Genomic DNA, 27,304 nt, shown 5'->3' with positions numbered 1-27,304 from the left:
ATGACCAAAAACACTGCCATGTATACTCCCACGAAGAGCCATTCTGTTTTCCAATAATTTTTAAGCTGCGCCTGCGAGGCGGAGCTAGATTCTTAAATGGCCAAAAACACTGCCATGTATACTCCCACGAAGAGCCACTCTGTTTTCCAAAAATACACCTGCGTGGCGAAGGTAGATTTATAAAAGGCCTTTTAACATTTCTTTGAGCCTTACACTTTCGCTTCTCTTAGGTAACTCTAATACCGTTGTTCTGAATATAACCATGAATAGAATTCAAATTCAAAATGTTTTTATTCAATTAGACTTATGCCAGTTCTTTTGAATCGTAAAAGGCATCTACCACGGATTCAGTTCATGAAAGCCGGTCAAATTATCAACATATCGTGAGAGATAATATATATTTATCGTGGTAGGTGGGTAGGCACGAAAGTTTTACATCATTTAATAAGCTATAAAATTTGTTCACTTTCAATAGGCTCGATTAATCTGAAAACTGGTACCTGAACCTTTTCCTTTCAATGTAATCAATTATGTACTTTTAATCTGCAAGAATCTAAAAGTAAATGAAAACGGAAGCACCGGTACTACCGGATACCTTTTATATTAAATCATAAATAGCATTAGTTTTTTTTTTTTTTAACCAATAAATATTTCAACATTTCTTTCCATAGAAATGATAGCATTTAAAAATACGAATGACGTGAATGTACACGACGTTGCGCGTCGCGCTGCACATTGTTCTTACCTACCCACAAGATTAAATACTATGTACCTACATTACCAATTTGGTATTATGCTGGTTTCTATAGTTTTATTTTTATTGTATAGCTATAATTAATTAACTCAGTGCCAGGTAAAACCAACTGTGGTTTTTATGGCGCTGAATGTAACAAAAATTGCAAATGTTTCAAAAACTACCTACCTTATGAAGTAGTTTTCCGTTCACAATGAATTGTTGGAAATTATATAGGATTCATTGACGGTAGCTTAATAAAATCGATATTTGACTCATGCGATGTCAAACTATCTGTTGAATCATGTATTTAAATTAACAAACTACCTCTAAGATGACATTTTCATAAATAGCCAATGAATTTAGCTATGCAGTAAAATTTTGCTTAAGAAATAAAAGTATTTCTATACTCAAACATTTATAAGAATTAAATAAATTGAAAAACTCACGTGATCTGGTTTACAACCTCTATGAAATATTGTTAAGTAATTATACTCTTGCATGAGTATTATAATACTTTATCCAATGCAGGTAATTTTTTCTCCAGAGTGCTGCATTTTAGCAAGCACAACCGTTCTCGGCGGGAAACAAAACGCCAATGAATAAAATAACGCGGCCACTTTGGGCCACGCTTCGCACTGCTAGGCGGTGGTGGTGAAAGAGAGGGACAGCGCTATATGATAGAGCGAGATAGATGCGTTAAGGCGGGACAAATGACGTCTATCTCATATTGTTTAAGCATCGAGTAAGGTACAGTCAAATTAATATTTTTTTAAACACAGGAGTAGAATAACTTGATAACAGAATAATTAACTTAGATTCTAAATTATTATTAATGCTGCAAACGTGTGAGATGTCCTTCCGGTGTCCGTGTTTACTTACACGTATAACTTGAGGCTTGAACAAGGTTTAGGCCACAATCCACCACTCTGGCTAAGTTGGGATTGGCAGACTTCACACACCTTTGAGAACACTTTCAGACATACTTACAGGTTTCCTCTCAATGTTTTCCAATGTTAAGTGATATTTGCTTAAAACTTACATAACTCCAAAAGTTAGTAGGTTCGATCCTGAGGATCGAATCCCAAATTCCTCAAATAGGAAACCAAAGCCTCGATAGCTCAGTGGTTAAAGGAGCGGACTGAAAACCGAAAGGTCGGCGGTTCAAACCCCACCCGTTGCACTATTGTCGTACCCACTCCTAATCTAAGCTTTACGCTTAGTTTGGAGGGGAAAGGGGAATATTAGTCAGCATAATAAACTTGGCTAATATTCTTTAAAAAAAAGCAATAAGTTATGATCCCTTCCGGTAAGGATGGTAATCAGTAATTAGCCATGGGCAAAGCTCCTTACAAAACCAAACCAGAGCCAATTTCGAAATTATTATCATCATCATCGTTATCAACCCATTGCCAGCGCAATAAATCTTTATCTAAATTACTCCTACTGAGAATCGAACGAAGACTCTTCCTTTTATAACACCACAGCGCTCACCGTTATGCCAGGAAGGTCATCAATCTACCTAACTCCTTAATCATGAAATATTAATGCCATCAACAACTGTGATCCTGCATATGCTTTGCTCATAAATTCATAGCATTGTGTGCAAAGCTATCGGAACGCATCCATCATGTCCATTTAGCTCCTATGCTATAGATCTCAATGAAAAACGGTGATGAATAGTTTTGGAAACCTGTTAAAACATCGCTATACAACGATGCAAATACAAAAATCCGCTTCTATAACTGGGCTCAATTTTTGCCCGACTACATAATAATATATAATTATGTATATGTATGTTTTTTCCTTGAGAATGGTCATTATATTATTGTACTAGCTGATGCCCGCAGCTTCGCCCGCGTGGATTGGTCAGATCCCCTGCAGCATCAGGATTGAGGAGTTGGACTCCAAATTTTTTATGAAACAATGTCGCAAAGTTCCTCTATCGATTAAAAAAGAAATGACGCAAATCGGTTCAGAAATCTCGGAGATTTCGGTGTACATAGGTAGAAAAACACAACTCCCTTTTTGAAAGTCGGTTAAAAAAGTAGCCTATTTTACGCCCTGGTCAATCCTCTACTTGCCTGTGAAAGTCCCGTCAAAATCGGTTCAGCCGTTCCAAAGATTAGCCTTTTCAAACAGACAGACAGACAGACAGACAGACAGACAGACAGACAGACAGACAGACAGACAAAAATTTTAAAAACGTGTGATTCAGTTATGGTATCGTTCAAATAACCATATGAGCTTAATATGAGGTAGTTATTTCGAAATTACAGACAGACACTCCAATTTTATTTATTAGTATAGATAATATTTAAAATTTATATTTGTGTTACAATAAAATAAATCACACTATCACACTAATCACACTAATATTATAAAGGCGAAAGTTTGTATGTGTGTGTGTGTGTGTGTGTGTGTGTGTGTGTGTGTGTGTGTGTGTGTGTGTGTGTGTATGTTTGTTACTCCTTCACGCAAAAACTACTGGACGGATTTGGCTGAAATTTGGAATGAAGATAGATAATATCCTGGATTAGCACATAGGCTACTTTTTATTCCGGAAAATCAAAGAGTTCCCACAGGAATTTAAAAAAAACCTACATCCACGTGAACGAAGTCGCGGGTATCAGCTAGTGTTACAATAAAATAAATAATAATGTGAACAAACTAGGGCGGATGGTGCCTTCAAAAAAGTGGTGTATCTGATTTTTTTTGCAATCGATTCGAGAGTGATGTCAAATGAGGAGAAAATCATCCTGGGTTCTGAGGTCAAGTGGCAAAAAACTAAAAATTTGGGTAACTATTAATTTTCAGCGTTTATTAAGAGGAATAGTCGGGTTTTAGTTTTGAACTTTATCTTGTACCAGAGATAATAAATTATCTCTGCTATTTAGTTTAGATATTAATTATGTGTATGGTTTGAAAAGTTTTTAAGAGTTTGACTTGTTAGTACGTACCTATTCCGCCCCCTCTTAATTATAATTTTCGACACCTACGCAATAAATTATTATTAACGCTAGCAAACATAATATTACCTACAGGGTGATATTAGGTAGGTATTTCATACGAGTGGGTAGGTTAATATACGACAAATGAAATTACCTACCCCGAGTGGGATTGATAGAATGGTAGGTACAATTTATTTTTTCAAGGGCAAATACAGCAAATAGTATACAGAACGCATGCAAAAACTTAGCGTTATTGTTATGTCAATAATCATTTGCCTTATCTTGTAGTTTTAGTGATTTAGTATTTTTCAAAACCGCAATGTATAGCGCGCAAAACTCAGGTCAATGGGGGCACCTACGACGCGGCATAGACTTCGGGTGACCTATTTACGGTGTGTTCGTTGACCTCTGGTGTCAATCAGATGTTTTATTTGCAATATATTGTGATTTGTGAATTTTTAAAAAACACCATACCATCTTAACAGTAATCGGTACTTTCACCTGTCTTCGTTTTTGCTAGCGTTCTAGTTACACCCTTTAGATAAGCAATTGTTTCTCAAGAAGATTTCATATTCGCCCACATGTATTATTACTTAACTGCCTCGTTTGTCTAGTCACTAGTGGTTAAGCATGTTCGATAAGATCCTGCGTTCGATTTCCAGGTCGGGCCAAAAAATCTGTTAGGTATTGAATTTTTTGGTTAAGAAATTCACCCTCGTACCTCGGAGACCACGTAAAGCCGTCGGTCCTGGACCCTGGTCCTGATCTCTCTCCGGTCTTGTCGGATTTCCGTCCCATCGAGCTATGAGAGTGACGGACCTATGTTTACATATCTCCCACATATTGGCCGCCGTGGCCAAAGTTCGGTCGGAAGGAGTAGGAGGATATTATAATTTTTTTGGTCATAATATTATGTACTTTGGTATATTTTGTGTACCCCCAGCCACAGTGATTAGGCTCCGCCACGTAAACTCTCCTGCGCTGTAGAGATCGTTTCACTAATTTCTGTTTTCAGTACAGCTATATTCGCGATGGAGGGCATCAACGTGGTAATGCCAGTGGAGAACGAAATGGCGAATCCCCGACACTTCCTGGGCTGCCCTGGACTACTAAATATCACTATGGTGCTAGTGGCCATCTTGTATGCGGTGGTCGGACTGTTCGGCTACCTGAAGTATGGAGACGAGGTTTTGGGAAGCATCACTCTGAATTTGCCAGAGGATGAGCCGTGAGTATTCTCTTGAAATATTTTATGCTTTTATAAAACTCTCAACGCAAAACTAGACAATTATTATGAGTTTGAATTTTTTTTAGGGTTCCGTACCTCAAAAGGACAAACGGAACCGCTATAGGATCACTTTGTTGTCTGTCTATCTGTCTGTCTGTCCGTCCGTCCGTCGTGTCTGTCAAGAAAACCTATAGGGTACTTCCCGTTGACCTAGAATTATGAAACTCACTATTTATATTATGTTAGGCCTATGCCCCCGCACCAGCTTCATAAGGTACGGGCTTTGACCGGTGAGAGAGAGTCGCAGAAATTACTGCATGTACCTAAACGTGCGGTTAAAGTGAAACTTAACGCACGCTGAAAGATTTTTATCATATCACGAAGACCTTAGCAAATAAAAAGAGCTTCTAACCTATAGCATTAGCCATTTGGTAAGTACTACTACCACCTCAACAAAAGATGTTATATGAAAACAGCTGTTTTTAGCGAAAGTGACGTATGAACGTTACATCCGTCTGGAAAAACATCTAAGTGCCTACTCTCAATTCTCAAGCAGTCTCTCAAAGCACGCCTAAAGAAGTTTTACCACTTCAAAAACATTAATTTATGTAGGTACCTGCCTCAGTTACCTCCTTAGGTAATTTAAATTTAAGTTTCGTGAAGAAGTTTGTCACAAATAAAGATAGGTTTCTATGAGTTATTTGTGTGAATACCCACTTAAAACGTTGCCTAATTCCCTGTTTCTCAGACAATTATTAGTAGGTATTTAAACTGAGAAAGTTTTCATATTATTGAGTTCCCAACTGCCAATTAAGTAACTAACTTCATTTAAATGTCCGTTGGGAAATAAAGTAATGATTGAAATATTCAGATTTCTTCAATGTCGGCTGAATATTTTGATTGCTTTTAGTATTTTAACGAGATAAGCTATTTGAGTCTAACGAAGCAAGTTATTAAAGATCTTTTTAACACCCCAATTAATCGTTCCCATTAATTATTACGCTTTCTAACAAGGTTAGTAGCGCTAAAAGCTTCAGAAGCTACCTATAGCTGGTTTTAATTAATCAATCATTAACCTATTTGCGTCCACTGTTGGACCTATGTCCAACAGAAAGCATAGGCCTTTTCGAGAGCCTGACAACCAACTGCTTCCTGTTACCTTCTTAAGGTCATCAGTCCAGCGAGCTGGAGGTCATCTTAGAGTGCGCTTGGCGATACCACAGACCGCAGTCTCCACTCCAGAATACGCCTATCCCAGCGGCCATAGATTCTACAACAGAAATGTCCTGCCCACTGCAGCTAACTCGTTGAGATATACCGTTCAGTTTGGTCCTCCAACGGATTTCGTCGTTACGTACGGATTTTGTCCCTCAAGAACGTAAAATTTTGGTTCAGTCAAAATTCGAGACCGTGTTTTGCATTCGTCCATTCCGCATTGTTTTGCTTATTTTGCCTCCTTACTAGGTACTTATTTAAAATCTAGTTAGTTATGTAGGTAAGTAAAGGTAAGTAAACAGGTGTTAACTGTTAACCTAATAATTAATATGTTCACCGTTCAGGAAAACATATAAAATGTAAATAGTCATACCATAAAGTCTTGCACTCGGGCGCACAGTACAAATCTGTATAATATTTTTCGCAAAGCGAATTTCTATGTCCAGTACCTCCATAAATCTAGCACCTAGCGAAAAGTTTGCTTTAAAATATAAAACGGTAGTGCAGAATGTTCAATTTTAGAACAAGGAGCATTTAGGTCCATTTTACTCTAACGTCTGACGATCAAAACTGTTCGAGGTAAACTCGTATGGTGCGCTAGCTTTTGGTGCATCAAAGTTTCAAGTAGGTTTCCATTGTTTTATAAAATAAAACCAGAACTTAAGCGTGGGCGAAGTGTGGGCATTTGTCCTACCGCCCACGGCCGCTCGGCTGGGGCGTAGGTACTAGAGATGGACCATTTCACAGATAGCATGTGAAAAATCACGTTAAAAGCCTTTTCATAATGTAATAGGTAGGTATTTGCTACCTGATTTAAGTAGCCTGTGAAAAATCACTTTGAAATTTAAAAACTATTACTTATATACCTAATATTTTAATCCTGCTTTATTGTTTAAATTTCACGCGTGCAAGGTCATCTACATGAGCTAAAGAGCGCGTGAGCGAGAACACTCGCATCGCTCCGTGTTAGAAAGGGTTTGCTACGTTTCACGAAAAACGAATCTTCGCACGTACAATCAGAAATGCGGAAATTCCTTTTCAGTGAAAACCAATTAGAGAAATATCAGCGCTATTGATCTTGATCATAATTATTACTAGGTTAATTAATGTAGGAAACGATTGTAAGCGCGAAAATTGAAAAATCATTTTCCGTGATAAATTACCCGTGAAATCACTTTGAATAAAATATTTCAGAATGATTCACCAAATGAAAATAAATTAAAATTAGCAATAGTGTCTATTGCTAGTTGGTACAGACTTGATTATGTTCATAATATTATGCTTTTTCGAAAACAATTAACACCCTATATTATTGTAACATTGTTATGTGTAGGTCATGTGTAGGTCTGTACTCTTTATGTAGGTATGTACCTACGTATTAATACGTAATAATTTATAACACTCCCGACAAGTGAAGGTTACAGTAACTAGAAATTTCTTGGATTATAGCTAAGAACACTCTCGATCAAGCCACCTTTCAAACAAAAAAAAACTAAATTAATATCGGTTCATTAGGTAGTTTAGGAGCTACGATGCCACAGACAGATACACAGATACACACGTCAAACTTATAACACCCCTCTTTTTGGGTCGGGGGTTAAAACCCAGTTAAAGACGAGTTGATCGCAAACTTAGAGTTCCGCACTATATCTTAAAAGAAATCTCAAACCAGGCAAATTAATTCCGTCCAGCGCCATCTTGCGTGATTTAGTAAACTGATTATTTGGGAAAGATTTTTATCTTTGTTTTTGTGACAGAACCAGAAATTCATGATTTTTGGATCTTTCTCTTTTTGTGCTACCAGGTAAGACCACGCTACCTGCCAAATTTCATAATTCTAGGTCAACGGAAAGTATCCTAGAGGTTTCTTGACAGATAGACAGACAACGAAATAATCCTATAGGGGTTCCTTTTTTCTTTTGCGGTACGGAACCCTAAAAATTGAGACGGACACCATGTGAGCTGCCTTCCATCAAGCTGTACATACATTTTGTAGGTAGCGCGACGAAGCGGATACCAGCGGATGGCCTATCTCACTAGGACACCAGTGGTGGCGCAACCAGGACGCGCTACCAAGAAAATATATTACATACTTATATACATTTTGTTGGTAGCGCGTCCTGGTTGCGCCACCATTAGTGTCCTAGTGAGATAGGGCACTAAAGTGATATTCATTTTCACAGACACATTTTGTTTCAGCCTAGCATTAGCAGCGAAGATCTTAGTGGCCCTGGCGGTGTTCTTCACGTATTTCCTTCAGATGTATGCGCCCATGGACATCATGTGGTCGCGACTGAAGGAAAGGTTCAGTGCAAGGTTCCACAATGAAGGACAGATTGTAATGAGAACCTTGAGTGTTACGGTTACTGGTCAGTATTTTTTACCTTGAGTAATTTTGTAACTACTTTGAGTGTTGCGGTTACTGGTTAGTAACTGTTAGTTATGTTTGACTGCCGATGACGAGGTTTTTGGTTCGATTCAGGGGTCGGTCGGGCCAAAAATAGGTAAGTATTGGGTTTTCTGTTAAGAAATTCTCAGTAGGTACTTGCACGGAGTTAGGATGTTGGCGGTGTGTCACCCCTGCCTCGGAGAGCACGTAAAGCCACCGTTCCTGCGCCGGTTTTGTCAAATTTCCGTCCCAACTACATAGAATTACACTAACTTTTGTATACATAATATTATATTCAATAATAATTTATATCATTTTACTTTTTAGGTGTTTGCGTTTATTGAAGGTGTTTTTTTTTTGTTTCAGTTGTCCTAGCTGCAGCAGTTCCCGACTTAGAACTTTTGATAGGTCTGGTTGGTGCAGCCTTCTTCTCTACTCTAGGACTGTTCATCCCACTGATTGTCCAAACCGTCCACAAGTGGGACAGAGGGTTGGGCAAGTATTCCTACATACTGTGGGAGAATATTTTGCTTTTAGCCTTCTACATGTTAGTGCTGGTTTCAGGATGCTATTCATCTATTACTGCGATCGTTGCTAGGTTTACAAGTACGCAGCGTTAAGATTGCTTTCCATGATCTTTGATTGATGGATGGATTGGTAGGTTTAAGGCCGATTCACACCAATTGCGTACACGTGACACGTGCGTAGTGACGCGCGTAAGCCCCTAACATATCGGGTTACGCATAAGTCAACGCTTTACGCAAGCGGTGTGCCATGTTTCATACAGTTCCATACATTACAAGGCAATGGTACGCGCTACGTCTACGCTTACGCAACGCTTACGCAGCCTTTGTGAACGAGCTTTAAGGTGCATTTTAAGCAATTAAATATCACTTGCTGGTTCACGTAGACGTATGCGTGCAGTTACGTCTATGGGTTCACGCGCGTCACTACGCACATGTCACGTGTACGTGTTGCATACGCAATTGGTGTGAATCGGCCATAACTCCGAAAGTAAGACGTGCATCTCCCGAATAGGGGGCGGACGTCTTAACCACTATGGTCGTCACGGCTAATATTATTTTATGGTAAAAAGTATGTATAGTATAGATAGGTTTTAAGTATAGATAGATTAAAATTCAATCCGAAGCTCGTCCCTGCGGCGTAGGTACGTGCCTGTGATGTGACACATCCCTTGCCCTAACGACAACATCCATTTCCGCACGCGTCAAACAAGCGTCAAGATCAAATTAAACAGAAAGATTTATTTCCACCCACGCTCCTATCTCGTGAATATTTGTCAAGGGAATAATAGACTAAGAGCCCGCGAGGGACAGACCTTCGTTATTTTATAAAAGTTGAAAGTTTCCCTGCGTATCGTCTCCAACACAGAGAAGAACGATCCGTGACAAAGTTTGGATCATTGTGGCTTTTTCAGATAGCAGGTAACAAATAGGCTACAATCGTTCCTGCCTGTGTTGGGGGCAATACGCAGAGAAACTTTCAGCTTTTTTAATATAATGAATGTATGACCCTCGCGGGCTCTCTCTCTATAGGACTGATACAATTTTGCTGTGCTCAAAATGGATTTTGTCTGTCCCCGAAGATTATTCTTAGCCCAATACAAAATCTAATTGGAATACACGCTATTTTGCATTTTGCTAATATTTTTTTTGGTTCTGCTATAAATTCATGTTATTTTAAATGCGAAAGTGTTTGTTGGGTTATCGGTTTGCCCTTCAATCACGCCGCAACGGAGTTACGGATCAGCATGATTTTTGTATGGTTATAGTTACCTGGAGAGTGACACTTTATATCCCGGAAAATCAAAGAGTTCCCACGGGATTTTAAAACGTAAACCCACGAGGACAAAGTTACGGGCATTAGCTAATAACTACATTATATAAATACCTATACACTCAAAGCTACCTAAGCACCTACCTATATATTAACTTTTTAAATTTAAAATTTTACAGTTTTTACTACATAATGACCATCGAACGATGGAACTTTCAGATGCTAATCTCACTTTTGAGAATTTTTGTTTCCATAAGATAGTTTTAAAGATGTTTTGTCAGATTAAGAAAAACCATTGAGTACAAGAAATCAATTATTTATTTATATAATAACAAATATATCATTTGTTATAAATTATTTACCTATTATTATTCAGCTGCCAATTACTATGAATATACATTGCGGCTAATTGTATTTTACACAACATCTTAAGTAAACTGAGAGGTCAAATCTTTTATCCTATCCACGGAATGAAGTTAATACAGTGCTCTAGAGCATTTGTATTGGATTACGTTATAGCTATAACGTAATCCCATACAAATGATAGAACCAGAAATCTCAGCCGGCGCTAACTATTTGAGTCACCAACCAATCACAAACTAAACTATGTTTTCTAATTAACCGACTTCATTGAATTTCGAATGTTTTTAAAAACATTTTCGATTTGGAATTCGAATGTTTTTTGAAAACACGTTTGCGATTTGTTGGTAACTCAAATTGGTTAACGCCCACTGAGATTATTGGCTCTATCATTTGTATGGGATTACGTAACAGAGAGAGCGCTATACAACTTCACTCCGTGGATATAGTTCTATCCTTTTCCACGGAGAGTGCAATAGCTAAACAATAGTTATATCTGTCATTTAAATTTATTATAGAGATTGTATAGAACAGAATTAGCCACAATTATTTAATTAATTAAGAAGTAGAGTCAATATTACTCCTGTAATCTTATAAATAATGACGCTATTCTAAGCCTTTATAATTTTATTATTATATAACTATTAAATAATTATATTTATACACTAGGTAAATATTATTTTTATAAGCACTTACAGAATTTCGCCGGGTTTTTATCTTTTGTTTTGAACCCGGCGAGGCCACATGATCAAATGGTCAAAATTGTCATAAAGAATAAGAGCGGTAACGCACTCATCCGATCTGAGTGCGTAAAAATACTGAGATTTGAATCCGAGGCACATCCGAGATATTCTCACGGATGATGGACAGAACTCGGAAGTCGGAGCTACTACGTAAGCTACCATACAAATAGTTCTATGACTACTTCGGAACGTATTTTCACGGATTCGGCTCGGATGCAGTGCGCAATAGCCCTAAAGAGCAAGATCCCGGAGCCGCCAGACGTTACTTATTTTCTGAGAAACAAAATATGTGGGATATAGTAGTGTTAGTGTGTACTTTTAACTTACGCATATCTGCAGCTTGTGCCGACGTCCAATTTAGAATTTTAGCCATATAAAGAGCAACCGCCGAGTTTCTTGCTGGTTCTTCTCGGTAGGAACGGCATTCCGAACCAGTGGTACATTATTTTGACGATTCAAAAGCACTTGTAAAAGTTTAATTGAATAAAAATACTTTGAATTTGAATTTATCAACTTCTAAAGGTTAAAGTCTCAGTGTTGATTTTTATTATTCTTATTAAATAAGTTTAGCAGCTGATACTTTTGGCCGTGTCGGCACAATATAAGCTAGCAATATTATTATTATGCGTACGTTAAAAGTGTTACACACTAAAATTACTATATACCACACAATTTGTTTCTCAAAAAATACCTAACATGGCCTGGGATCTTCGACCAGTATTGTATAGTTCACTCTGGTAATGTTTTCAGTAGAGAAATTTTCATTTTTACAGTCTTTAAAAGATATATTTACTAAATATACTTAATATAATAACTCATAGGTATTAAATTCCTTGGTAAGTATATTATGGTCATAAAATTAATTTATATTCATTTTTCTTCAGTATTTAAGTAATAAAATATAAACATTTTAATAGTTCTTATAAAATAATAGGTATTTTGTTGTGCTTTATTTTTAGGTACTCATGGCTAATAAAAATATTCTTGATTCATAACTGACTGAGTTAATTATATTATTTTAATATATTTTGTGATAATTTCATAACTAATAGGTAAATAAGATTTAAAAAATATACCATAAATTTAATCTAATTATGTACACTTATGATAACAGTATTTTTGACTGAAAACGTATAATTTTTAGTATGTATTTGTAATATTTTGTTTGGCAATTTTGAAATATATACTTAATTTAAGTTCACATTTTTAGTTTTGTTGGTATTTATCTATATAAGTTATTAAGAGTGATCTATGTAAATGGTACCTAAGACTAAACGAATTCAATTTAATATTTCCAATGCTTATTTACATTTTGCCTATCCAATTCGGTAATTATGTATATTAACTAGGCATTATTGATATTTTTCTTACAGTATTTTAAGCATTATGTTGTGTCGTTTTTAAGTTGCAATAAGTACCTATTCATTTTTTTTTTCTCTCTCGTCTGGCTTTACAAAGATTAGCCAATGTCAAGTTTGTAGTTATTTGTAACAAGTTAGGGAAACTATACCAAGTATGGAACCCGTCTGTGCCGGCGCTCGCCGACACACGCACGGCACCCCCTAAGAACGCTTTCCAGTCAGTTTTAACAAAAAAAAAAGACACTCCAAAAAGGCAGAGCACGCCCGCCAGCTAACGCCAACACAGACAAGGTCCCTCACCTATTCTTTTACAATAATAATTTGTTAGATCGATAAATATTTTATATCTACAATTGAATATTCATATTATAAGCTATCTTAAACTAAAGAAAAATCATAAAATAGATAAAGGCGTTGATTCTCTTGTTTTTCTCTAAACTAAATTTAGAGCATCTGCATCTTTTTCTTTCATATATTGCTAGAAAAGGACGAAACATGAATTTTAATTAAAATTAAATTTTAGTGCACGCTATTTTAAACAATAGACTCGCGACTGGCAGCTAAAGTGACTAAGTTTGACAGTTCTAAATTTGATAAATTAGGTTTATCTGTCCTTTTCTTAGCACATCGGTAAGAAAGAGATGTGAATACTCTAAATTTTAGTTGCGCTCAGAACCAGTACTAATATGCCCAATTGTACACAAACTCTAAACTAAATTGACAGGCCTACATTCTAGTGCTATTCTTTTCCGCAAGGAGCATTATGCCATACATGTCATACATGCCATAGGCCTGTCATTTTAACATTTTCCGTAGGGAACATTACAAAAGGGATTGCAATACATTTATTTAGATATTATAGTTTAGTTTAGAGATTATGTATATAACAGAATTAACCATAATAATATGATTACTTTAAAACTAGTTATATTTTATATATATTTTGATACAGGTCGTGATATTTAATATTATGTACTCGAATTATTATTATTAACAACTAAACGAATATCATAATATCAGCCTTAGCAATTATTTTTGGAACTTTGGACTAGATTCAAATGATAAATGAGATCTTTTATGGAATGTACAACACTACCACTTTTATAATTCGCATCGGCAAAATTCGTTTGTGCAACTTAACGCCGACCAAAACCGAGTGTACACCAATGAAATACAGACATTATTGCTTGATGTTCTGATTTTAAAAACAAGAACGTAGGCAACAATCAATGGCGCACCGATCCTATAATTGGCTGAGGTATTTTCGCGCCATTCAAAAATCAGACTTCTGCGCAAGTACATCTGCGTAACTTATAAAAGTGGTAGTATATAAATAAAACGATGACTACTATATATTAATGTACAGTCAAAATAAAGTCAGCTTTGATAAATGAAAACGATGTAAATAAAAACTTAAAATGTAACTTTGTGAAATATTGTGCTAGTTATCTTCTAAAGTAATTAATGTAAATAAATGCAAACTTACTTAAAGTTTTTTTTTTCTTACAAATTACCTGTCACAGAAAAAATAAGAAATACTTAAACAGTTCTGCTACTGCAGGAACCCACCTGCTCATTTTTGCGTTATGCCAATAGCAACTATCTCAATTTTAGGAACACTATAGGAAGAAGGAAAAAACTTGTTTCCTTCAGCTAAATAGTGATTATATACGCCTGCCAATGTAAGTGAAGCAAGTGAATCTTTGCTAGTAAGTATGTACACTTACTAGCGAAGATTCACTTGCTTGCTTTTCGAATTTTTATTTCATACTAGATAACTGTCTACACTCAATCCCTGCTCCGTGGATGTAGATCTATGCTATGTATATCTATGGATGTATATCAAGTTTTCTCGAACTTGATATAGAGCTCTTCCTTTGTTACGTAATCCCATACCAATTACAAAGAAAAAAAATCAGTGGGTGTTAACCGTTTTGAGTAACCAACCAATCACAAACGCCCACCGACTTTTTGTCTTTGTCGTTTGCATGGGATTGCGTAACAGAGAGAGTCTCATAATAACTGCTCCGTAGAGACAGTAAAATTGTAGCACTGCAGAGTATGAAATAGTGAAATCGTCCAAAATTTGAGATAGAGCATATTCTATCTGCATAATTTATGTAGTGTATAATCTACAAAACAAACTAAATCATTACCCAATGTAAAGAATAACAAAATAAAATGATCATCCAATACTCTGTAGCGAATGTTTGAACTGTAGCAGTTTGCTGAGATTCACATGGACCAGGTCGGGGGGATTTGATATGATGAAGTACACTAAGCCCAGGATCGAGAGAACCGCGCGCCATATTGAGAAGTGAGTCCACGTGTGGTAGAACGTCGGGATTGTGGGCTGAAACAATAAAAAAATCTGTCAAGCTCGAGTCGGACTCGCATGTAAAGGGTTCCGCACCATCGTACAAGATATAACACCTTTATGTAGAACTCTGCAAATTAATAACGGTCTGCGCCATCTATATGTGATTTAGTGAATTAAATTTTCTGTGAACACATTTTAATTTTTTTTTGTGTGATATAACCACAAATTCAGGGTTTTTTTCTTATTTACTTGTGCTATAAGACCTACCTGCCTTTCATGATTCTAGGTCAACAGGAAGTACCCTATAGGTTTTCTTAGTGTCAAACAATGTTCAAGGAAAAGGATGGAAAGATGGTTACTATTGTATTGAAATAAAACCGGTCAAGTGCGAGTCGGAGTCGAATACAAGGGATTCCGTACCATCGTTGGAACTAAGTTGGAACTATATAGTAACTCACGGTGGTCATATTGGCGGTGATGTTGGCCACCAGCGGCGCGTACTGGTACACCATCAGCTCGTCATACATCCTGGCCGCCGTGCACACGAGCAGGCAAGCTGTGTACAGGATCACTAGTACTATAGGTTGGAACCACGGCTGCAGGCCGCGGGTCAAGTCGATGCTGGTTACGTCTAACCTGGAATAGAAAACATGTAACTTCATTTATTAAAGTTATTAAGGGAAGATTTTTTAATCGTTTTTTTTTCTCTTTCTCTATATCTCTTCTATCTACGATCAGGCCTGGGACTATAAACAGATTTGAGCTCCGTAAATGTTGACGATTTACGCTTTGCACATCCAGCGATGTGACATCCTTTCAAGATTTTTAATCCTCAAATAACTTAATCTGAAGAATAAAGAGGGTTTGAGTTTTTTATAGGAAATCTGTATATATGTCAATTGGTTAAATTTTTTCCTCAGATAAAAGATATTTGATGATTGAAAAGTCGGCCCTTAATCTAATTTCTATGACATCCATATCTGGAATTTCTATTGTGCTTGTAGCTGACTCATTTAGAGTCCTTAAGAAATTGATTTTTGACATAGACAACTTTGATATCTCTATTCCTAGAAACCTCACTCACCTGTCTAATACTGACAGCAAACATAGCACACAGAAGAAGTAGTAAGTGGCCACATATGGCATGGTGACCAGCGCGTGGAAGGAAAGATGGCCCGCATCCAGACTGTCCGAATAGCTAATCAGCAGCAGGTGTAAGAGTGATAGACCGCCCAGCACGCCATGGCATGCTGGTGCGCAGTTGCGCCACGCCTTTTGAGCTGTTAGAGCTACATCCAAGGGGGTCAGGTTGCCTATCCTGAAAAAAACAAAACCTAAGGTTTTAGTCTGCTTTCTAAATTGGTGGTAGTCTTGACCTTTATCATAAAAGCCATATTTAGTGGAGTCTTAGAGCACATTGACAGAATATTGCGATTCTCTTAAAAACTATGACATTATTAATTTTTCCATTGAAAAATATTATTCTTATAAAAAATTGGTTAAGTTGAACTTGCACACGAAGGGTTCCATACCATTGTAGAAGAAATAACACCTTTTAAGTTTTTTACTTTTCATGGTGGCCATTTTGAAATTCTTATCATTTGTTGTAATAGCCGCAACAGAAATAAATATTCTGTGAAAATTTGATCTCTATCAGCTGTCACAGGTTCACGAGATACAGCCTGACTGACAGACAGACGGATGGACGGACGTCCGCCTATCCATCTGGAGGCTTAGTACTAAGGTCACATAGACACCCATTCGGGAACGGATCTAAAGTAAGTAAAACTATAAGCTTCATACCTTAAATACCTATCCTCATCTCTTGATTGCTGTGATTCCAATATTCTATCCCTAGAAACTGCTCTGAACGTCCCACCTCCCTGGAGGTATATCTTCTCAGGTCTCTGAGCTCCGAAGGGGTTGATCCGTTCATCATTGGGTGATGTAAGTGGTGAAGGTGATGAGAACGGGTTATCTATGTACTGGTCGTGATATGGGACATTGGACTCTAAACTTTCTAGCATTGCTGTTAGGTCGGTGGGCCGAGCTGAAAGATAATTAAATAACAAAAAATCAGTCAAGTGCGAATCTGATTCCCACACAAAGGGTTCCGTACCATCGTACAAGAAATAACACTAACATTTTTAATTGTGAACATTTCAACTCTCTACCTATTACAGCTCGCTGACAGACAGATGGATATATGGACGGACGGACAGAGAAAGCTTAGTAATAGGCTTAGTATAATACAACCTATGGGTAGAGAACCCAAAAATGGGCCTACTTTATTTTAAGGCAGAAATTATTCTGACACTATCTTTCAATTTAAGAAATTTACTTCAAATGTGGTAATTAAGCAACATGTATAGTTCAGCCTAATGCCTATGAAGACAACCATAGCCTCAATAGCTCAACGGTTGTAGGAGCGGACTGAAATCCGAAAGGTCAGCGGTTCAAATCCCACCCGTTGCACTATTGTCGTACCCACTCCTAGCACAAGCTTTACGCTTAGTTGGAGGGGAAATGGGAATGTTAGTCATGATTAAAAACGACTAACATTCTTTTTTTAAAAAAAAAAAAAAACTAACCTGCTTTACCACTAGTTTTGGACCTAGTTCCAGTCTTAAACACCTTCGGGCTAACATCCCTTCCGTTAGCATTAGTATCATGCCTATCCTCTCTCAGTTTCCGTCGAGTCTTCCTAGGTTTGTGCTTCAGTTCTTTTGGTGAGCCGTTGTTATTTTCTACATCGTGTGCTTCGATTTCTAACTCTCCGCTTAAAGTTACCACTTCATCCTTGTTATACTCTTTTAAGTAATCATCAACCTGAAAATACACATTTAATACTGATGATAGTAAATTACTGTATGAAGTGGGTTGAATCCATCAGCTTGTACACATTTACTGCTAGACATTAGGCCTTTTTGAGATACCAAAATGTTTCTTAGTTTTTTTTTTCCTATCTTACTCATCTATTTTGTGTTCTTATCTTATAGTAAATATTTTTGTTTTAAAAAGAACTTGAATAAATACTTAACCAAACAAACATTTAGATTAATGTTATAGGTATACTGCTTGACTGCTATGGCTCATGGAGTAGATGCAGATTATGGGAGGGTGACAGCAATGTTGGATTTCTTAATTTTCACATCAACTGTCACCTTCACACAATTTGCGCCCTATCTAATGTGAAACAGTCTAAGTACATTCATTTGAAAACTCACTTTAAACAATAAGAAAATAACTATAAAATTAATAACAATTGTTCTTTTAATTTTAAAATAAAACTTACCTTTTCTAAAGCAATAAGGCTAGACCCAGGTATTTCAAAATCGTGCAAATCCCTATCTCTATGACGGGAAGAGTGTCTCTTTTTCTTCCTGTAAGACGGACTGCGTTTCTCTTTATGACCACTGGACGGCCTGGACAAATTCTTCATAAACTTGTCATCTAAGCCGTTAGGATCGTGGGAATAAAATACGAAAGAAGGATTCTTATCGGATTTCTTAATTTCTTTTTCTACAAAACCTAAAATACCCTTTTTTATTTGATCGTGTATAGGTAGTTCGGTATCTAACGACTCTTGCTCGGACTTAGTCCAGTTCTCTCGAGTTTTGGACCTCTCCGAGGATTCTCCCTGTTGAGTTTCGGGGGGTTCTTGAGTAACATGACCATTGGAAAGTTTTCGCGATCCTGAGCCGCTACGAGGACGATCCTTAGCTTTTGGCTTTGGCGATGGTGACCGGGCCGCTGTGTGAACTTCCACGATCTCTTCTTTGACTTCAACGCTTTTTCCTGGCTTCATATTTAATGAATTATTGGCCGCCCACACTAACAACACTAAAACCTGTGTCGTGACCTTTAAATAACACTGTTAAACTAATAAATTATAATCCAATATTATTGTTTAAAGGTTTGGCCATCTTTGTTGTTGTTATGATCACAGTTTTATCACATCTTTATACATTTTTTAAATAGTTTTCAGCGTTTTCCACAACTTTGCTCGCAATAAAAACAAAGGAAATTCCCAAATGTCAAATGTCAAACAGCCAATGACGTCAATAGTGACGTCATTGCGAAAACACGTTCCGTTTCACACATTATACATACTTATACAATCATTCAGTCTAAAAAAATATTATTATTCTAAGTAAATTATTTTTAGGAAATCAATTGGGTTATCTTTAATCTTTAATTAATTTGATGAATTATGCTTTTTCTAAAATTAAACCTCTTTACTAGTGAAGTAGAAGTGTATTTAAAAACTAAATTATTTTGTAGGGGGAGAGAAGATAAAAGATTTAAATAATGCCGCCGTTCTCTATTTCCCTAAGAATAAATCTTCTTCAGTGTTTCTGTCTTCTAACGTTATTAAATCACGCCTGCTAAGTTTAATACAATACATTTATTATTAGGTATTTACTTACCTTCTTCTCTCTGGGCTGGTTTCCGCACTTAAACGTTTCCGTCTGTTGTTACTTACCCTTTATTACCACACGCCACATTTTGCCAAATAGGTATACTACCATTACTTAGGTACCTACCTAAATCTTGTAGAAAAGCCGTGATAGCCTAGTGGTTAAGAAGTCTACCTTCTATTCGGGTGATCGGGGGTCCGATCGAGGCCACGCACTTTCAACTTTTCGGAGCTAAGTGAGTTTTAAGCAATTAAATATCACTTATTTTACCAGTGAAGAAAAACATCGTTAGGAAACCTGCATACCTGAGTAATGTTCTCAAAGTGTGAAGTATGTCGATCTGCACTTGGCCAGCAGCGTGACTGACTATGATCCAAACTCTTTTCATTCCGAAAAGAGACCTGTGCTCAGTAGTGGTCCGGCGATGAGTTCATGTTGTAATATTATAATTATTTTCTATTATGATGTAAAACATGAATGCAAATAAATAAAGAATAAAGAATAACCATGATGACTTTACTCAAATCTATGACCTTGCGGATTTCAGTCCCGCTTTTGCTTTTGAACTAAGTACTGTACAATTACTTACAGCAAACCTATTTACATACCTACTTAGTTAAGAAAGATAGGCATTGTAGGTACAATAGAAGTAGAAAATAGTTTATAAGTTAATTATTATGATAAATCACAATAACATAATTGGCATGGATAAAGCGCCGACCGTACCAGTTGGTGATTGGACTGGAATCACAATTTTGGAATGTAGCCGACCTTTAGCCAACGCCTTGTTCGAACAAGGCATGAGCAATTAGCGAATATATTATTTCGGTGTACTTATACTGTGGTCCTCCACTTTATATAATTATCTTTATTACAGACTATCATAAAGTGTTTTTTATTGTAAAATAGGCTTGCGCTCGAAGGCAAACATGTCTATAGTGTGGTTTTACAGTGACGCTTTCGCCAGCGCGGTTGGTAAGCGTCGCGGGCCACGAGCTTTGCGTCTCTTGGATCGTTACATAGTCGCGCGGATAGCCCGCGCTGACGGCAATTCGGCCACCGCGCTTACCACCCGTGCGGACGGTAAGCGTCACGTAAAACCAGCCAAAAAAATGAGGTCAATGTTCAATAGGAATACCACTAGCAATGTAAGTAGATACGTGGCGAAAGGCACTGAAAGTACTTTTCCACGAATGGTTTGGCTAATAAGTATGTACTTAATACCTAATACTTTATTAGGTCCTGCGTAAATCTATACCATACCTGCAACATGCTTCCCTACAAGGAAAACGCTATGCGCCTGTACTTATACCACCTCCCCAAAAAGCTATATAGGCGATAAATTGATTATTTTATACTAGATGCTTGTTAGAGTACCTAAAGCAAGGGGCGTCCACTACCTAGGCGAATACCTTATACAATACCTGGCTACATACCAGCAAAGTCTCAATAGCTCAACGGTTATAGGAGCGGACTGAAAACCGAAAGGTCGGCGGTTCAAACCCCACCCGTTGCACTATTGTCGTACCCACTCCTAGCACAAGCTTAACGCTTAGTTGGAGGGGAAAGGGGAATGTTAGTCATGATTAAAATGACTAATATTCTTTTTTAAAAAAAGGCGCCTGCTATCCTATTACAAAGGGGATAGTAGAAGGGTAAGTATATACCTACTTATTACTCGTAAAAGGCCACACCTCTTGAACCTTCAAAACTCGATGGTTTTGTAAGCTTTGTTAACATGTTTTGGACCTATTAGGTACAGCGCAACTGTGGAGGCTCCTGAGTCCTGCGGTAGTGGAGCGGTGCGGGAGGGGTAAAAGCTGTGAGCAGTTGACGAATCACTGATCCCTCGCATCACGTCATTACATCCTAAGTGATGACGTGACGCGGGAGATCAGCGATTCGTGAGGGCGGGGTTTCAATTCCGGGCACGCACCACATACTTTTCGGAGTTTTGTACATTTCAAACTGTTTGATATCACTTGCTTTAACCCAAAGGAAAACATCCTGAGGAAATTGTATAGAAGCAGGCCACACAATTCCACCAGAACACACTCGACGCACGTTTCGCTCCGATATTGGAGCATCCTCAAGTGTTGCGGTACTTGGGGCTTACTTGGCGGCTAGCTTTTCCTACATTCTTAGCAGTGGGGGGCGGGTATTGCATGTCGCATGCTGCATGTTGTAGGTACCTACCATACAGATTCACCTTTTTTAGCGGATTATAGCAAATTGAACTTTTGACTTTTTGTACCTATATCGTGAGGAAACCTGCATGCCTGGGACTTCTCCATAATGTTCTCAAATGACTTTTAATATTGTTTCATTAAAAAAATTTTCTATGACCACAAACTAAAAGGGAATTTTTATCGTTCCTATATAACCTAAAGCATTTTACCAAGCGCTTGAAGGTACGCACTTGCCAACACTTTAGGATCTAAAATTGGCCATTTTAATCAAAAACCACAAGAAAACCTGTGTGACGTAATGGTCAAAACCTATTTTGATGACGTATTAATATCTCATAACGTCATTGGAAATAGAGGATAGGTTTTAAACCGATTGCCCGACCACAATCTCATTATGATTTAGTTGATTTGAAAATAGTTTAGCCTTTAGGTATCCTAAAGGCTAAACTATTTTCCTTATATTCTACCGATCTACCAGGTACCTAAGTTTATTGAACATACAAAATACAAACAAAAACTGATAGGTACATACTTAGCTATGTTTCAAATAAAATAGGTAGGTAAGTACAAAATATCTTTTCATCATCATCATGATCATGATCAACTCATAACCGCCTCACTAAGTACTAAGTCTGAGTCTCCTCTCAGAATGAGAAGGTTTGGCCATAGTCTACCCCGCTGGCAAATTGTGGATTGGCAGACTTCACACACCTTCAAGACATTATGGAGAACTCTAAGGCATGCAGCTTTCCTCGCGATGTTTTCCTTCACCGTAAAAGTAGTATTTAATTGCTTCAAACTCACATAACACCAGATGACCCGCCTGCTCGTTTGCTCGCTATTTTTTATAAGTATACTAGAGGATGCCCGCCACTTCGTCCGCGTGGATTTAGGTTTTTAAAGATCCCGTGATGTTTGGTTTTCTGGGATCCAAGACCAAATTTCATACTTACAAATCGGTTGAGCTGATGGGTCTTTAGGAATCCCGTGAGAACTCTTTGATTTTCCGGGATAAAAATTAACCTATGTCCGTCCGGGATATAAGCTAACTCTGTACCAAATTCCGTCAAAATCGGTTAAACTGTTGGGCCGTGAAAAGGTAGCAGACAGACAGACAGACACACTGTCGTATTTATAATATTAGTATGGATTAAAAAACATAACTGAAAAGTTAGAGATGCGTGCCCGGGATCGAACGTCCGACCTCTCAAATAGGAGACGGACGTCTTAACCATTAGGCTATGGCATTAGACCAGTATGGTGCCAATACTTACTGTTCATCATCATCATCATCATTTCGGCCTACGGACGTCCACTGTTAAACATAGAGGCCTTTCCCAAAGAGTGCCACTACGATATATTATAATTATCAAAGAGTGCCACCACGATATATATCACAGCGCTTATTGAAGAATAGTCGGGTTTTAGTTTTGAACTTTATCTGGTCTAATTAAGGTCTGGTCTGGTCTCTATATATGGTCTACTTAATAGATTAGTCACTTGAGCCCAACCAACAGGTTAGGTCATGCTGGAGCAACGATCGGTTCATTCAACAAAAACCTAAATGGCTTCTTAAAGACCCCCACTCTCGCCACTCGAAAGGCACTTTCACTTGAGGAATTTGACGGTGGGCAAGATGACGTCACGTTTGCGCAACCTGATGCAACCCAAGCCTAAATAATATGCATAATATGTCCAGCTATATGTGCTTAGTTCACGCTAGATGAAGAAAGATATACAACAACCTATTGTGTATCTTCGGCTTAGAGAGTGAGGGAACAGAAGTGCAGATCAGTTTACAATACACTGTAGGTACTTACACTATAATATATCCCGCGCTGATTATAGAAACTGATAATTTTTGGCGAAGTTTGGTTCATCGTTTGAAGATTTAGGTACCTACCTCCGTAACTTAAAAAAGCTTGAAACTTAACACACTGGGAGAAGCTAAGCGTGCTGTCTATATAGAGGTGTAAAGTTATCTCTTATGGATTCTTCTTCAAATTTTTATCGATAAGGGCGTGCTTGCCTAGTTTTTGTTATATTACCTAACTACCGAGGAAAATATTTGAAAAAATTTAAAACCTAAGTGGAACCAAAAACTTTTTGGTTAGATTATAAAGCTAAAAAAATTTAGATCATATTGTTTCCTCGGCGATACCTATCTAATATCTTAAAATCTACCTTTCTGTTATTGTGTCCTATATTAGACTGGTCTTATTATTTCAAAGTATCATTTATTATTGTCATATAATGCTATTTTTTTAACTTAGTATCTACTTGTGCATGACTTAGATCACACGAGATAAGTGATTATGAAAATCAAAAGACGTATTTTATATAAAAATGGCCATTTATTTTGATAATATAACATAATAATTACTTACATGATTCATAAAATCTACATTAGTTTAATCTAATTAACACTATAATGTATTGCCGACACTAACTGCGCCGTAGTTTTAAGATAGTCCTAACCTATGACCCCATTTACCATCACCGTTCTAAATTAGATATTATTTTTACAAGTTTACATCGGTGAGTAATACAAAATATTTTGTCCCGAATAAATCCGAAGTCATTGTCTATTTGGCACAAAATTTTCAATTTTTTCCTCTCATCATATAAACGTCTCCATCTTTAAACTTAGGCCTAGGCGTCACACTGTTATGACTTAAAATTAATTACACCTAAATTGCAAGTGTCCCATTATGCGTGCTCACACACAAATGTATTTAAAATCTTCATCAGTATTAACTTTTAGCTAACGTCACACGTTGCTTACAATGATAAAAATTACTTATTAATACGCGTAAAACACTTACAACAATTTATAAGTTAATTTAAACTACTTCAATGAGAATTACCTCTTCATTAACTTAAAAACGAGAACGCGAGCAAACTTATGCTCTATTTTTATAACATTTCGAACATAATATTTACAAATCGCTTAACTAAAAGTTCATAGAACGTACTAGAAATATATCATAGATATATGGGATAAACATTACCAGGTTTCGAGAGACAGTCGTAAACCAATCGTAACGATTGGTTCAATCAAACAATCGATGACCGTCCTCTAATCACTGGTAAAAAAGAACTTAATACTAACGCAACCGTTCCTCCGTCCAATAGAATTCTAGAGAAAATTACCTTTCCCGAATTTTATGGAGGAGTGTCGATCGATGTTTTCACATCTGAGGACGTTTACTCGTCTCTTGAGATGCTATGACATCGACAAACTCTGAAACTGCGTCGAGTTTTACGCACGTCGTAAAACCCAACCAGCCATCTGGGTGTCCGCATTACCGCGGCTCTCACACGCCCTTATTTACAATAAATATTTACAAATAACTTAAAGCTAAGTTATTGCAAGGATTCTACAAGCAGTACGGATGACAGAACTGATAGACGAGCCTCTGACTCCTCTCCGTCTTCTTCATGATACCTTTCTTGTAGTACTGCCGGATGCTTCTGGACAGCTTGTCGTAGTTCATCGCGGGCCTGTTCTTTCTCTTGCCCCACAGTCTGGCTACACGAACTGAATCTTCAATTTTGAAGATTCCGTTACCTGTGGAACACGACTTGAATTAAATACTGTTTTATATATAAACAATGGTAATAAGGCTATTGTTTTGGAAGACATCTACGCACAATACTTTTTAGTTCTCGGATGGAGGAGAATATACTTTCAAGTGGGTAAAAGCATGGATTTTTTGCCGATATGTTTTGAATTGTACAAGCAATTGATTCTCAATGAGGTCATTAAATATTAAATAGAGTGATACTAATTAGAATCATTTAAATACATTTAAATGACCCAGATACTCCATATCCTATTATTGTCACAATTGTTAGTAAATTCCACATAATCAATGTTCCTAGCTAAAATTACCATAATCTTGTCGTTAATACCAAAAATAGACGTATCAACAATAAATAGCTGTAGCTCGAAACAATGTACCGATATCAATAGTATATAGACCCAGTCACGAAGCAGAAAAGTAACCTTTTGAGTATTTTATAGAGTACCTAACAGATGGCGAGTAAATGGCTTGTTCACCTTGGATTGAGAATGTCGCTATGGGTTTCCTCCAAGAGATATAATACACAACACTCAGTAATATCAGTACCTTTATATGAACAAGGTTTTACACAAAAACCTCAAGAAGGCGCATTTAAATTACAAATTAATACAAAAAAAATTATGAGTGCGCTAATAACTTTTAAAGCAGAAATGACTAGCTTCCGTGCAATAGCTAATTGCGAGATATCACTCAGTAAATTGCTCGCATTATAATGGAAACAAAGGAAACTCACAATATACACAAGATAACTGATATAGTAACTCTTGCTTTAACCACAGTAGATCAACATCTCGTGACTAGCACAGGTTTTAGCACCACTTCAATTCTGGATTTATTGCGGATATTTTATTGAATTTAATGTTGTCTCGTAAACCTGTTTGATTACTACAAGGAATCTAGTTTTTACGGATATCACTCCAACCTATATTGTAATGTGGGTGTATCCTGAATTTAATATAGGAGAAACTTGTATGACAAGGATCTAATTTACTAAGTATTTATCATAAAGCAAAACCCATCGCTTCCTATGAAATGAATAACCCTTAAACTGTCCTTACTATAAAATACATAGCCAATTACAAAAAATTACAATAACAAAAAAAAAAATTAATAGATTTGTATTAACAAAAAGAACATGTTAAAAAGAAGAATCAAGAAAAATGGAAATGGTGCTAAATATAAGGAGACCCACTTTAGAGAGAAGGGAGGCTTTACTAACTAAGAAAACGTTGAAAAAATTGATGGAGACTTATTATGAAATAATTCTATCTTTAATCTAAATATCAAGGTAACAGCCAATAAGGCTAATGAAAAAAACAGCTTCAAAGTAATCTTCAAAGTAATTTTTATTATTTGAGAAAATTATATTCCAACAAATGGAAACTGGAACCTTACATAGTAAAAGAAAAATATAACATTCCACGGACAGGAGAAATTGGAAATTCCAAAGGGATCAAAGGACATCATAATATTTCAAAATAAAATATTTGAAACAATTCTTATGCAAGTCGAATATTAGTCGCTATTCAAGTCACGTCCCAAGTTTTAGCAGTTAAAACAACTGTATCCTATTTGTAAATCAAGTTCATCATTAGAATAACAATCTATGTTGAGTATCATTATGTAAGTAAAAACAATGACTTGTTAATAAAAAATTAAATCCTTATCCGACACTAAATTTTAGATTTACTAGTCTGCTTGTATACTTGTCTTTATTTAAATATTAACTCAGGCCTAAGAGCTATACGAAAATCTGAGGAACAACATGGACCACAGACAACGCAAAAGGATCACCAACTTTCAAAGATTCAGTATTTTGTGTTTTAACAAACACCTCCTCATATTTTCCTAAAATTTATTTTCAGTTTTTATTATACTAAGATGTCTTTCAAATACAGGAAGGCGTCTTGATTCTACGCAACTCAGACAGAAGCGCAAATTAGAAATATCACTATTTTTTAGCGTACATTAAATAATATTATTATTGTAAACCTTTAGAAATTTTAGAAA

General features: G+C 36.7%; 3 protein-coding genes and 1 long non-coding RNA gene across 9 annotated transcripts in view; 2 read left to right on the top strand and 2 right to left on the bottom strand.

The window, feature by feature from the left end:
• The window catches only part of LOC123866528 (proton-coupled amino acid transporter-like protein CG1139), a 32,437-nt gene extending 23,270 nt beyond the window's left edge, over positions 1–9,167 (top strand). Inside the window, exons 7-9 of the mRNA XM_045908171.1 lie at positions 4,700–4,912; positions 8,327–8,496; positions 8,883–9,167. Of these exons, the coding sequence (XP_045764127.1) occupies positions 4,700–4,912; positions 8,327–8,496; positions 8,883–9,136 (637 nt within the window). The 3' untranslated portion in view covers positions 9,137–9,167. The remainder of the gene's footprint in view (positions 1–4,699; positions 4,913–8,326; positions 8,497–8,882) is intronic.
• Positions 1–19,132, bottom strand: part of LOC123866526 — a 31,407-nt gene extending 12,275 nt beyond the window's left edge. The window contains exons 1-7 of one of the 2 annotated variants that reach the window (XR_006796215.1): positions 18,393–19,132; positions 17,689–17,926; positions 16,901–17,147; positions 16,182–16,415; positions 15,556–15,733; positions 14,378–15,130; positions 586–595 (exon numbers count right to left, since the gene is read on the bottom strand). Coding sequence is in view for 1 of the 2 variants with exons in the window: in XM_045908165.1 (XP_045764121.1) it covers positions 14,963–15,130; positions 15,556–15,733; positions 16,182–16,415; positions 16,901–17,147; positions 17,689–17,926; positions 18,393–18,905 (1,578 nt within the window). In the remaining variant the exon portion in view is untranslated. Of the gene's footprint in view, positions 1–585; positions 596–13,401; positions 15,131–15,555; positions 15,734–16,181; positions 16,416–16,900; positions 17,148–17,688; positions 17,927–18,392 lie in introns of those variants that run through there. The other variant, XM_045908165.1, reaches the window with a different exon arrangement.
• Positions 9,445–11,705, top strand: LOC123866531. Its single transcript, XR_006796217.1, has 2 exons — positions 9,445–11,121; positions 11,164–11,705. It is a non-coding gene; the product is annotated as an uncharacterized LOC123866531 (long non-coding RNA).
• A 4,909-nt stretch (positions 19,133–24,041) lies between the features above and the next one.
• The window catches only part of LOC123866527 (DNA-binding protein D-ETS-4), a 56,652-nt gene continuing 53,389 nt past the window's right edge, over positions 24,042–27,304 (bottom strand). For all 5 annotated transcript variants that reach the window (XM_045908166.1, XM_045908167.1, XM_045908168.1 and 2 more), the window contains exon 6: positions 24,042–25,278. In XM_045908166.1, coding sequence (XP_045764122.1) covers positions 25,088–25,278 — 191 coding nt within the window. In that variant the 3' untranslated portion in view covers positions 24,042–25,087. The remainder of the gene's footprint in view (positions 25,279–27,304) is intronic.

Source organism: Maniola jurtina, chromosome 6 (genome assembly GCF_905333055.1).
Source record: "Maniola jurtina chromosome 6, ilManJurt1.1, whole genome shotgun sequence".
In the NCBI taxonomy this organism is placed as follows: domain Eukaryota; kingdom Metazoa; phylum Arthropoda; class Insecta; order Lepidoptera; family Nymphalidae; genus Maniola; species Maniola jurtina.
This window is presented reverse-complemented; position numbering and strand designations above follow the sequence as displayed.